This window comes from Felis catus, chromosome X, assembly GCF_018350175.1.
Source record: "Felis catus isolate Fca126 chromosome X, F.catus_Fca126_mat1.0, whole genome shotgun sequence".
NCBI lineage: Eukaryota > Metazoa > Chordata > Mammalia > Carnivora > Felidae > Felis > Felis catus.
The window spans coordinates 122,053,808-122,066,863 of NC_058386.1; the positions used below are offsets into that span (position 1 = coordinate 122,053,808).

Here is a 13,056-nt window from a genome sequence, read left to right on the forward strand (position 1 = left end):
AATGACAAATATTCTATGATTCGGCTTCCATGGGGTTCCTAGAGTAGTCAAATTCGTAGGAACAGAAAGGAGAATGGTGGTTCCTGGGACTGGGGAGAGGGGGAGATGGGGAGTTGGGTGTTTCATGGGGACAGAGTTTCAGTTGTGCAAGAGGAAAAAAGTTCTGTGGATGAGGTTCCAATGGCACAACATCGTGAAGGGACTTAATGCTACCTACCGAACTGCACACATAATGGTAAATCTTATGTTATACGCACTTTACCACAATTTTTTTACTGCATACAAAAATTTGAAAATTTCAGTAAAAAAGGATTAATGTAGGAAGGGTGGCACACTCATCATGACTTCTTGCCAAAAGCCATTAATGATGTTAAAAAAAATGCCAACGTTATTTCAGATCACAGAGGTGGGATACAGGATTGGATGTGGATTTCATCTGTGTACAGATAAAAACGTCTTCATCTGTGCATATGTATGTGGGTAGGAAAAAGAGCCAAGAGAAATGCACACATGTCTACAGTGGCTATGTTCTGGACATGGTGGTCATCCTCACCATCTGGCACGTATGTCTTCCAAATTTTATACAATGAGCATACATTATTCTGATAACAGGGTGAAGAGACAGGGTAACTTAAGTATAAAAGCAACCACAAAATCAGGAAAGGAAAATGAATATTTATTCAATCTCCAGATTTGGAAGGATCCCTGTGTTTACCGGGGGAAAAAAATCGCGCAGGGAAAGAGTAATTTGTTTGATTATTTTATTTTTTTTTTATTTTTTTAAAAATTTTTTTTTCAACGTTTTTATTTTATTGTTGGGACAGAGAGAGACAGAGCATGAACGGGGGAGGGGCAGAGAGAGAGGGAGACACAGAATCGGAAACAGGCTCCAGGCTCCGAGCCATCAGCCCAGAGCCTGACGCGGGGCTCGAACTCACGGGCCGTGAGATCGTGACCTGGCTGAAGTCGGATGCTCAACCGACTGCGCCACCCAGGCACCCCAAATGCCCAACAATTTTACAGAGAGAGCAATGTTTAAGGATGGTAATAAGCAAAGAGTTAGAAGGTAAAACAGGATGCCACTTTCACCTGTTATCATTAGGGGTGGGGTCTGCTGCGGGGTTTGGTTTTATGTTTTTTATTATTGTATGCTTGTTTGCTTTATTTTTAGTTTTACTACCCTAAGGTAGCAGGAGAGTGGGGAGAGGGGCCAAATCGAGAAGCTTTTGACAATTTGGCACTGAGAGACCAGCCTAAGGGAGTCATTTGATGTACATAAAAACATTTTATTCACAAAGTTGTTCATCACAGCATTATTTACAATACTGGAAATCGGGAAATAAGCTAAATTTTCAATAATTTGAAAGAAGGTTAAGTAAATTATGGTAAAAGTACACAACAAAGTATATTACCACCATCATAAAGTATCTGCAGAAATTTGCAGTAACCACACATAATACTTAGTGAAAAAAATAATATAAAACTGCACGATAAAACACAGAGCATGATCACAGCAATGTAAAACATTCATACCCCAGAGAAGACACGATATTCAGTGACCATCTTGGGGCAAAATACTGATGCATATTCTTACCTTTTACTGTATTTGTTTTCCAATTTTTCTGTAATTAACACATTAATTTTGCGTTCAGAAAAAGATACCTTTTTCCAAAGCAGCCATAAGATTCTTTAGTGATGTTCCTGTTCATTTCATGCCATGACACACTCTAGAGTCACAAAGCCTCAGCTTCTTGGAGATGGGAGCAGGTGAGTGGCTGTGAAGAATGGTCATGAATGGACGGGGGGGGGGGGGTAGGACAACCTAGGGGTGGGCAAGGAGGTAGGGATTGGCCAGGGAGAGTCAGGGACCAGTATGAAAACTGGTCAGCCGAGGAAAGGGGCTTTGTGGAGTCAGGGAAGACTCTGACTGCTCAACGAAGGTCTGAGGAGACCCAGTAGTAGGCACTGACGGTGTTCTCAAAGGGCAGGATCAAAGAGGGAGTTCAGGAAGACACGTGGATTCTTCAGGGGCAAGGGAGGAAAGAGGAGGGGGAGGTAAGCTACTCGGAAGGAGGTGAGAAGGGCTGGGGAGATGGTGATGGCACTAGCGGTGGGGGAGGAAAGAGCCGATTGCCAGAGGGCGCTCCCGGCGCCACGCTTCAACCTGACATCCCTGGCTCGCCTCCAGACAAGTCTTTGCATGCAAACCTAGGGTGCAGAATCGACTCACAGGAGGGACTTGCCAACAGCTAGGTGGACCCAGCTCACGCAGTTAGTCTTGGGCAGCTCTGTTCCACTTTCTGCCACGATGGAAAGGTTCTAGATCTGTGCTATCCAATATGGTGCCCACTAATCATACAGGGCTGATGAGCACTTGAAATAGGCAAGTGCAACTTCGATTCTGCTTCGGAAATGTTTATTTCATTTTAATTAATGTAAACAGTCGCATGTGCCTAGTTGCCACTGGACAGCACACAACTAGGGGCAGTGATTCTCAAAGTGTGGCCTTCGGGGGAGCAGCGTAATTTGTAAGAAATGCACATTCTCAGGCCCCACCCCAGATGCAATGAATCAGAACCTCGGCAGGCAGGGTCTGGCACGCTGGATTTTAGCAAGGCTTCGGGTGGTTCTGGCGTACCCTCATGTTTGTGAGCCATGGAGACAGGTCCACTCAACCTTTCTTGGGTCACTAGTCTGGTTTCAACTGAACTGTATCAAAGAACCCCTGCTCAGGTGATATGGGGCTTTCTACAAATAAAGTGACTGTGGAACCATTAATAAAACACGTCGAGCTCAGTGAGATCAGAGAAAGGTCACATGGAGCCACAAAGATATGCTTACTCTAGGCCGAGTCAAGATAAGGAACGTGGTCAGCTTGGACATCGGAAACCCAGAAAGCGGCTAGTCATCCCAACGTGTGCCAGAGACGTGCAAAAGGAAACAAACAGTGGCTCTAAATTGGGTTCGGTGTCAAAAATAGAAAGCCCCCCCACAACCTGTGAGAGTATGTGCATCCCATCGAATGTGAAACGCAGCCTTAACTTCTAAAGGGAGAGATCTGTAAAGGGAAGGCCAAGAAAAACTAAAAGCCAAGGAGCACTCTGACGCCGCGTGCTCAAGTAGGAGAGACGAGACAGAAGCACTTCCGGTAGAGGCGGATCCACACACAAAAGCGCCCCCACGTGGACCCGGCTCCGATATGGCTTTGGTCACCCTGGCGAATTACGGGCCAAAACAGCAGCTGCACACCCAATGTATCTGCCACTTCACTCTTTTCTGGCGCAGTTCAGCTAACAACTTCGGCGAAAGCAGAACGTGGCGATTTTTGACACTAAAGCTGTGCCTCAAGAAATAGAGCGAGAAAAAATGAGGAAGTGTACATACTGCAGCCAACAGGCACAGCACACGGATGTGAGATAAAGGCCTGTGTTCAAACTTATCATTGTAACTGTGGAGGAGGAGATAAAGCTAAACACATTGAACATATGTCACGAGGAATTTGCAGACTGGATTGTAAAAATCTTCATGGAAGTGATGAGAGCGGTAAAAAGGACAAAGAAGGAGAAATAAAAGGCCCAGGGAACCCACCGACAAGTAAAGCGTAGGCATCCAGAAGAAAGATGAGCCTCAGGATCAGGAGAGATGAATAGGGCCCTTCACTCTTCAACTAGAAACCGTTGTTGCCGGGACACTAAGTCACAATCAATTAGAAGAGCATTGTGTTACCATATGCACCTCTACTGTAGGCTAATTAGTAAAAAAAACAACAAAAACAAAAAACCGTCGAAACTACTGATTTGAAGTAATCTCTTAACATGATATCTTGCCTTTTTTGTTACAATTTAATACACAGAAGTAACTTAACCTAATTTGCTGAAGTTTGTTTCACAAGCATTTACCATTAAGCACTGATGCACTTAAAAGACACAATTACTAGAAATGACTCACTTTGATACAGGACTACACATGATATTGATTTAGAATGCGGTTGACTCCTCTGATGACTACTGATAGCTGATCAGCTTCCACTGTTATTAACAGGAGTTGTGACGATCCCACCCTCTTTAATAGGCTAAGCTTATTACTACCACCTGCCTTCTGGTTACTTTCATGTTTGGGGAACACGGAACTACATTCCAGGGGATTAGAAATCACCTAATATTATACTAATGAAGTTTTAACAATTCTCAAAATAATTTAGAATTTAATAAAATTAGTGTTGTCTTTAATCAGCAATTAAAAGTCAAATATTTCTGGCCTCCTGGATAAGTGGATATCTGCAACCAACTATTCCTGAAGAAGGAAAACACTTAACAGTTTTGAGTGACTCAATTCATGGATACAGGTATAACGTAACACATAACAGTGCCTTTCAAGAGGTGATCTCTGAGGTCAAGGGTCATATTACTTGCTAACAAATTATTACTTGGGCCAGACATCTCTGAACATTTTTTTTGAACATTTTTAACTGAATTTCCCATACATTTCATGCCTCTGGTTTACTGAGCATTACGTACCATTTGATATAGAGATTCCACACTAATCACTTCATGCCTAGATTCCACATTAATCACTTCATGCCTATTTTACCTTTGGATTTTGAAAATTTGCAATCTTAAGAACAAAAATTGAAGATAAGACTTAAATGCATCTGGCATTATTATTTAACATTTTAAAAAGAAACCTGAAATACTGACATAATATTTTGAATATATTGGGCTAAATAATTAAATTATAAACAAAACAACCAGGAACTTAGTGTTAAACAGCATGTGACATACGGTTACTTTTTGAAATGCACTAAATTCTGCAAATAATTCCAGTATTTCTTGACTATAGCGTTATGTTAGGTTATTATGGTCTTGATGTCTAAAAGAATGACAATTTTCATTTGCTCACTTTACACTTATCCATTCGATAAATAAGCTATGATTGTTCACAATGGGAAAGAATGGTTCAGTCTGATCACCAAGTAGAAATGAAGACTCAATAAAGAATCAAAGGGCTGGGCTATTACATATTCTTAGGCCAAACTGTTGATGCACGCTTTGATTGCCTACCCCCGGGTTGCTTCCAATATTGTGGGTAATCGCCAAATAACCAGCTCTAACTCCTCCTCTCCCCAGCTGGAAGGGAGCACATTACGTACGCCCTCCTCAGTGCTTGGCAAGACTCAAGGCATCAATGACTGGAGAAGGTCTCTGCCCTGGGAGTCATTATACATGTTGTGGTCCTGCAGAGGGTCGGAATCAACAAAATACAGTTCCCCTGCATGGACGTCAGAAAAATTAGCCAGAAATTCACGGGGATCAAAGCCAACCCACACAGTGTACCTATAGTCTATCGTGCGTATGGAATAGCCCATGACCTTTATATCTTTTAAGCTCGGCTTGTCAGAATTCCACTGAGGATAGTCTGCGGGCCGGGGGTACTGGCTATAGGCAATAGACTCACGGGGATTACCACGAAGGTGCGGGTCCTCTCCCAGGTCCTGGAGTTGAAAATGCTTCCCAAGGTTCTGGCCTTCTCGGCACAGCTGCACATGAAACGAGGGAACAGGACAGCGAGGTGGGACGTGCAGGCCAGCAAGTCCCGCGAGCGTAGGAGAGAGAGAGAGAAGTTCCACCAGGTCCATGACTCGCCGGCCTGAAACAGGAAGCGATCCTGCTGAATGGACTACTTTACGGAAGCCTGCACAGCCAACAGGATGAGGACAGGAGCCCATCTGGGCACCATGCGTTGTCTTTTGTTTTTTTACATGTATTTTTGGCCCAAGAGTTTAGGAACAATGCCAACTCGGCACCTCACCCAGTTAGAGGACACAAAATTGAAGGTGCCCGCAACCAGCTGGCACTTTTAAAAATGATGTGAATTTTGGAGCCATCAGTGTAATAACTGATTCAGGCAAGGATCACCCACGGAAGCCCAAGCCACCAGGTAAAAATCTGTTGTGGGACAGGATATTCAGAATCTCAACAGTGTCACCCTGCAGATGACTCCTTCCTGGATGTCAGCACATCTCCTTTAGATTGTGGGAGAACACGAACAACATCAAACTTACCACCTGACCCATGTTGTAGCGTCCACTTCAGCAGCATCACAAACATTCACCCTGTTCCGCAGCCATCACCACCATCCATGCCCAGAACTGTTTCCATCTTCCTGAACCAGAGTCTCTCCTCATTAAACACTACCTTCCGCATCTCCCCTGCTCCCCAGCCCCTGGCACCCACTGTCCTACTTTCTGTCTCTATGACATTGGCTGCTCTAGAGACCTCGTGTAAGTGGCATCACATAGTATTTGTCCTTTTAGGACTGCTTACTTCACTGAGCATCATGTCCTCAAGGCTCATCCATGTTGTAGCAGGTGTCAGAATGTCCTGCCTTCTTGAAGGCTGAGTAACATTCCGCTATGTGGGGAGATGACATTTTGCCTATCTATTCATCTGGCAGTGGATACTTGGGGTGCTTGAGCCTTCTGGTGATTATGAATAATACTATGAACATTCAGATACAAGTTTTTGTTTGAATACCTGTTTTTAATTCTGTGGGCTATATACCTAGGAGTGGAATTGCCCAGTCACACGTTAACTCTACCTTTAACTTTTTGAAGAATGGCTAAACCATTTTCCACAGTGGCTACACCATTTTACATCCCCACCAGCAGTGTGAGGGTTCCAGTTTCTCCACACCATCCCAGTGCTGGAGTTTTCTGTTGATTTTGATAATGGATAGGAAATGGCATCTCATTGTGGTGGATCCACCTTTAAAGTCTCAATCCTGTACTTTCTGTTGATTCCTATTAAAACCGGTCTGGGCTTTGGACCATCATTCTGGCCTTTCTGGATCTTTAAGAATTCGTTTTATACTGCCCAATTTTATTTCAACATATTTAATTTGTAAGTTAAATAAAAAGAAAAGAAGCTTAAAGAAAGATACTTTTATAAAATGGCAAGACTGGCCGACATGGCCACCTTAATCAGGACCAAATCTGGCATCACTAACAATGGCACATGCCACCACCGAGTGCCCCCACTGTGACACCAAGGAAGCACACAACCTCATGTCTAGTGTGTGTGTCAAAAATGTTTACCCTGAATCTAGTCATGAGGAAGCAATGACACAAATCCAGACTGTGGGCTGCTGCCCAAGACAGGTACCCCAGATGCCTGTAAAAAGGTGAGGTCAGGGAGAAATGGGGGCCCAGATCCCATCAGGACTTGTCAGCTGCTATAAGGACTTCCACTCAGTGAAGTATGCAGGAGGCTCCAGAGCAGGGCTGTGACACCACCTGACTCGGGTTTTAACAGGATCACTTCAGCCACTGCGAGGAGGAGGAACTCCAGGGGACCACGAGCACAACCAGGGAGACTTCAGCAAGCCACTGCAGGAATCCAGCAGGAGATGGTGGCGGTGTGGCCCAGGGTGGCAGCATGACTCAGTGAGAAGCAGTACAGACAGACTGAATGGACAGCAACAGGCTTGCTGACGAGGACTACGTATTACATATGGAGGACAGAAGAGAGGCAGGGGTCAGGAGGACTCCACGATTTTTTGGCCTGAGTCAGCACAGCCATTCCCTGAGAGGGAAAAGAGGGCCAAGAAGGTCTTACAGTGAAAGGCCAGAAGCCCAGCTTGGGCACATCAGGCTGGCCAAGTGGGACAAGCTGTTGGAAACCCAATCCCAAAGTTCAGGGAAGAGACAGAGGCTGGAGATAAAATTGGGGCATAAACTGGGAACAGTGCAGTTATGTGAATTTACAACTTGCTGAACACCTCCCCCAAAAAGTTTCAAAAAAAACGCACAAAACATTCTCAACCGGTCGGATTTCTCCAAGGAAACAAAGGGCTATAATCATGCCTTGAAAAGGTTTAACCTTATCAATGACTTGAAAGAAGGCAAAGCATGAAGCACACGAAAATCACGTGTAGAGAAAATAAAATTGGGCTGTTTAAAGCAAACTGAGAAAGATCCAGAAAGGCCAGGATGATAGGCCAGAACCAAGGAAAAAAATGTTTAATAGAAATCAATATAAAGGGCAAGATTTAGATGTTAAATGGATTTAGATGGAATAAATAAAGAAAGAAGTCCAGAAAGGGAACAACCTGGCTTCTGAGAGTTCATGGAAAACGTACCCCTAAAAAAGCAAATGTCATCTGAAGTACATGACTCATCTCTGCACTGAGCAGATCAACTTAGGAAGTAATTCACAAAGAACCTGCACAGATTGCCCCATGCTGTAGCAAGGGGTATCTTGTTCAAGGGACATTTCTGGAAATCTTTTTCTTAAACTGGAGTTTCTGGAAGACAGAAGCCACAATAACTGTGGGCCTGAAAGAACGGCTGCAGGCCAGGGGATCTCAGCCTAGAGAAGAGAGGTATTGGTGTCATTTTCAAGGCTGGGATGGACTGGCACGTGGAAGTCAAAGTAAACTTGCTCATTGTTGCGGAGTGCAGAAGCAGGTCAGCTGGCCTACTTGATAGATCCAGCGGCTCACTAGACCGGTAAGCTGCCAAAACGGCAAATGTCTTCCTCACAAAGGGCCGAGTCCCCGTAGAAGTGTGCAGGCAAGAGTCATGCTCATCTGTAGGGGGACAGCCCCAGCCCTGGTGGAGTCTGTCACCCCTGCCTCCCAGCTTTGGAGCGCACTATTGTCACCACCACGATAGTCCTCCTCATCCTGGGGGTGCCACCTACTCCTTCCTCACTCCCCATCTTCCATGCTCCTCGTGGACGAGGGCCGTACTTGGTGGCTCTGGCCCTGCCACCCCTCCCTGACCCGGAGGTACTCAGGAATGCCAACACCGGGCAGGAAGACGGACCAGGTAAGCCCTGGGCTCTGAACTGGTAAGGTGATTTACATGTAAACTAAAGAAAGCTTACTATCAAGCAACATCACTCCGGTGTATTTTATACCTGGCTCCATCGATTCCAACACAGAATCGAAAGGGTCGATGTAAGGGAAAAGCTCCTCTCCTGCCTCTGGAAGCGGAGCCGTCCTCCCGGGAACATAGAACATCAGGGGCACACGGGTAGCGACGTCAAAATTGCTGTATTTGGCCCATTCTCCATGTTCACCTAGAGCCCACCCTGGGTCATAAAAAGCACAGAATGACAGAAAACGAATAATGATATTATTCATTGCCCACTTTAGATACCGTTTCATTTCCTGTTGTAAAAACCAGAGGAAACAAACACTCATCAGAAGAAATTCCTCTATAATGACCACAAAAAGGGGACTTCCCCTAAATCTAAGTATTGCTTTATTTGAAGTTAGACCTTTGTCCTGAATGAGGAAACTCTAAAAGGAAAAAAAAAAATACTAAATTCTCAAATGAAACTATCTTCTTTTAGCAAACAACTAGCAATTGCACCCAGGCTGGGTGCTGAGGGACCCATGGCCCCGCACATACGTGCCGCCCCTGCTGAGAGGGGCTCCCCTTGCCTGGACGGGGGCTCCAACAGCCAGCGCTGCCACTGCCCAGCCCTGGGCTGGCCTCCCTTGACACAAGTCCCGCAGGCTCAGGTCTGCACCTGATGGCATGCCGCCGAACAATGAGCTGTGACACTGTGGCACTATCACTCACATTTTAAAAAGACAAGGATAGCTTATTCAATTTTTAAAATATACCACAGACCAAACAAAAATAACTTGATTTGAGATCCTTAACCTTGATTAAAAAAAAAAAAAAAAAAAAACTCTTAACCCTGACTTAAAACATCCATCCCTTGCAAAAGACAGCTTGAATACCCCAGGCTGGAAATTTCTAATGTCTGCATCGGAGCACCCGTTTTGACATAAAAAAGATGAAAGAGATTGCACATTGAGTAGTTCGTGTTACAAAATAACCAAAGCCACATCAAGCTGCCATGTATGGATTGGAGAAGGCTTTTGTGGTTGGGAGGTGGGAAGTCTCAGGAGGACCATCTGTCATCAGTGCAGCTGCCTCAGAGCAAAGAGAGCTTCCGTGTGGGCCTGGCCTTCATGGGTGCACCAGACTGTGTGAGCACTGGAAGAGGAACTGGGCACGGGAAAGAGGGGCCAGAGGGGATGGCAAACCATCAGGAAACAGCGAAAACTTAGGATGCCTCCACAGAAGACAAAATGATGTGGGACTTTACAAGGCTTAAGGCAGGCCTGTGAGAAATCACATGGAGAACTGTCTGTGACATTAGGTGGAAAAAGCAAACTAGGGAACAAAACAGTTTATAAGCACAATCGATTCTGCCTTGTTCCATGACCATATATGACACACACACACACACACACACACTCCACCGTCACATGTATATGTACAACCAAAGGCTGCCAAACGGATCCCAGATCTGTCAGCACCAGTTAGCCTCGGGCACGTGGGAGCAGGGTGATGGGGACTGGGGGGTGTTGTTTAGCCTCTATTCTTGAGCTTGATAAAAATTTCAAATTAAGAAAAAAAGTTTTAAATAAACTGTTTCCATTTTTGGAAAAGTAGGAAACTGCCTTAATTAAAAGAGAGAAAGCACTGCGAGCCCCAGGCTCTTGGCAGAGAGAACATCGGGGCTGGGAGTAGAGGGGTGCAGTCAGGTCTGAGGGCCTTGTGGGGCCCTGCCAGGCTTCTTCTGGATCCTCCTAAGAAAAACTGAAATCCTCCAACAGTCTAGATGAGCAGCATGGGTTAAAAGGGCTCCCGACACAAATGGAGGGTTCCTGCTGAGTTCATCAATAAAAAAAAAAAAGGTTGCTATCAGGTCCCCTCCCAAGCATCCAAGACGCTCCTAGTACCCAAGAGGCCCCGCCCCCACGGAGAGAGGTCCCAGGACTAATAGGACAATCATAAAAGCACCCTGAGACCCCAGACTTGGGGCACTGCTGATTCTCAAAAGAGAACACGCCTATGTTTAAGGCAATCTAGAAAAGCACATTTCACAGAAAAGTTCCTATGTTTTGCGTGACTCACCAAGGTATTTGAAAATGCTTACCATGATCTGAGGCAAATGCAATGATTGTGCTATTGGTCAGCTGGAGATCATCCAAAGCACTCAAAAGGTGGCCAACCTGTGTATCCAAATACGAAACAGAGGCAAAGTAGCTCTGGCGGATTTTCCGCTGCACATTAAAAAATAGAGAGTGAGTGCAATTGGAATTGCAGTGGCGCACAGAAGAGTGTCACCTGAGCATTCCGCCACTGACGCCCTTAACCCTCCCAGCCAAAACATAACGTGTGTTTCCCCACTATCCATAGCCCCTCGCCCACATGGTCCCGGCGAAATCTGGGTCCGCAGCAGATCCAAAAGGAAGATTATTTTCTAAGTGAATCAGATTTCACTTTAGGGCACAGATCACAGCAGATGGATGTGCCACTTACTATCCCCTTCTGTCTCCTTCACATAATCTTACGGGTCCCAGGAAATGGCCCCGTACACTGAAACTCATCCCCCAGGCACTCCAAACTCCCACTGAGGGTGGCACCAAAGACCCCACCAAAGCTCTATTCACTCCCAAAGGACCAGAAACTGGGGGGCTTAGAACAATAGAAATGTTCTATCTCCCAGTTCCGGTGGCCAGAGTCCGAGATCCAGGTGTCGGCAGAGCCAGGTTCTCTCTGCCAGCTCTGAGGGAGGGGGCTGCCTCTTCCAGCTTATGCTGGTTCCTGGCATCCTTGGTGCCCATGGGCTTGTGGCCACATCATCCCAATCTCTGCCTCCCTCCTCACATGGCCTTCTTCCTGTGTACAAGAACACAGGTCATACGACTCCAGTATGACCTCATCTTTTTTTTAAAAAAATGTTTATTTTTGAGAGAGAGAGAAGAGAGAGAAAATGCACACAAGCGGGGGAAGTGCAGAGAGACAGAGAGAGGGAGAGGGAGAAAGAGAATCCCAAGCAGGCTCTGTGCTGTATCGTAGAGCCTGACATGGGGCTTGAACTCGTGAAACCGCAAAATCATCACCCGGGCCAAAATCAGATGCTTAACCAACTAAGCCACCCAGGTGCCCCTCCAGTATGACCTCATTTTAACTAATGACATCTGCAATGACCCTGATTCCAAACAAGGTTCCATTCTGAGGAAGGAGGAGCTCATGGCGATGGGACGAGGGGGTGGGGTGGGGGTGGTCCCTGCTGTTCTTCTTCCGAGATGAGGGAGATGGCCACAGCCCAGCACACGAGCATGCACGATTCTGGTGACCGGTAAGGGGCATTACCAACAGCGCTGTTTACCAAATATTTGCCGGGTGCCACCCGATCCTCGGAGCCACCCTTTAAGGTGAGCATTAACATTCCCATATGACACGGGAAGATTCCAGGGCTCGGAGAGGTGGATTAACTTGCCTGGAGACACACAGCTGGCCAGGGGGACATGGCCCAGGTCAGTACCCACACACATCCTGGGTGTCCCCTCCCCAGGACTGTCCACCAGCTTCCATTTCTGAAATCCCAAGTGGCATCATCTGCCGAGAGATGGGGCAGAGGGGTAGAAGGGGCAGGAGGAGAGTGGCACGGGTTCTGAGCGGCCGCACAGGTCAAGGGAGTGCTGAGCAGAGAGCCCCCAGGGATGGGCTGCTGGGGCTGGAGGCTGGGCCCATGAGCATGTCTCCACCTCATGGCTGCCTGGATTCACTCCAGCAGCCTCAGGACTTGGGTTTCAGAGCACAGTAGGTGGCGGGACCATTGTGTGATCGGAGCACTGCAGGTGAGGCAAGGATCGGAGCACAAGTGTACTGAGGAGCTGGCAAGAACAATAAGCGACCTGCCCAGGAGGAGACTCCAGAGGGGACAGGACCCAGGGGGAGAGGAGAGGGCCACACTCACAATCCCCATGAGGCATGTGGAGAACGGAGACATGGAGCGAGGGAGCTGTGAGAAGAAGAGACTGCGGTCAGTCGGGGTGATGAGCGAGCAGGAGTGGACCCGGGAGGTGGCAAACCCCGAGTGTGGCCCCTGAGGTCACTGGCTCATGTGGAGCTGAGGAAGAGGGCCAGAGGCTAGAGAGGGCAGAATTGAGACACTCAAGAGTGGAGTGAGATGCGGCCTGGGCACAGACACCCAAAGCTGCAAGAGGACAGTGAGCAGGGCC

General features: G+C 46.7%; 1 protein-coding gene across 8 annotated transcripts in view; it reads right to left on the reverse strand.

Annotated features, from left to right (window-relative positions):
* Positions 1 to 1,265: 1,265 nt before the first annotated feature.
* The window catches only part of IDS (iduronate 2-sulfatase), a 40,500-nt gene continuing 28,709 nt past the window's right edge, over positions 1,266 to 13,056 (reverse strand). For 3 of the 8 annotated variants that reach the window (XM_006944057.5, XM_019824418.3, XM_004000953.5), the window contains 3 exons: positions 10,962 to 11,088; positions 8,919 to 9,092; positions 1,266 to 5,646 (listed from right to left, as the gene is read on the reverse strand). In XM_006944057.5, the coding sequence (XP_006944119.3) occupies positions 5,174 to 5,646; positions 8,919 to 9,092; positions 10,962 to 11,088 (774 nt within the window). In that variant the 3' untranslated portion in view covers positions 1,266 to 5,173. The remainder of the gene's footprint in view (positions 5,647 to 8,918; positions 9,093 to 10,961; positions 11,089 to 13,056) is intronic. The other 5 variants (XM_045050358.1, XM_045050357.1, XM_045050354.1 and 2 more) reach the window with 5 other exon arrangements.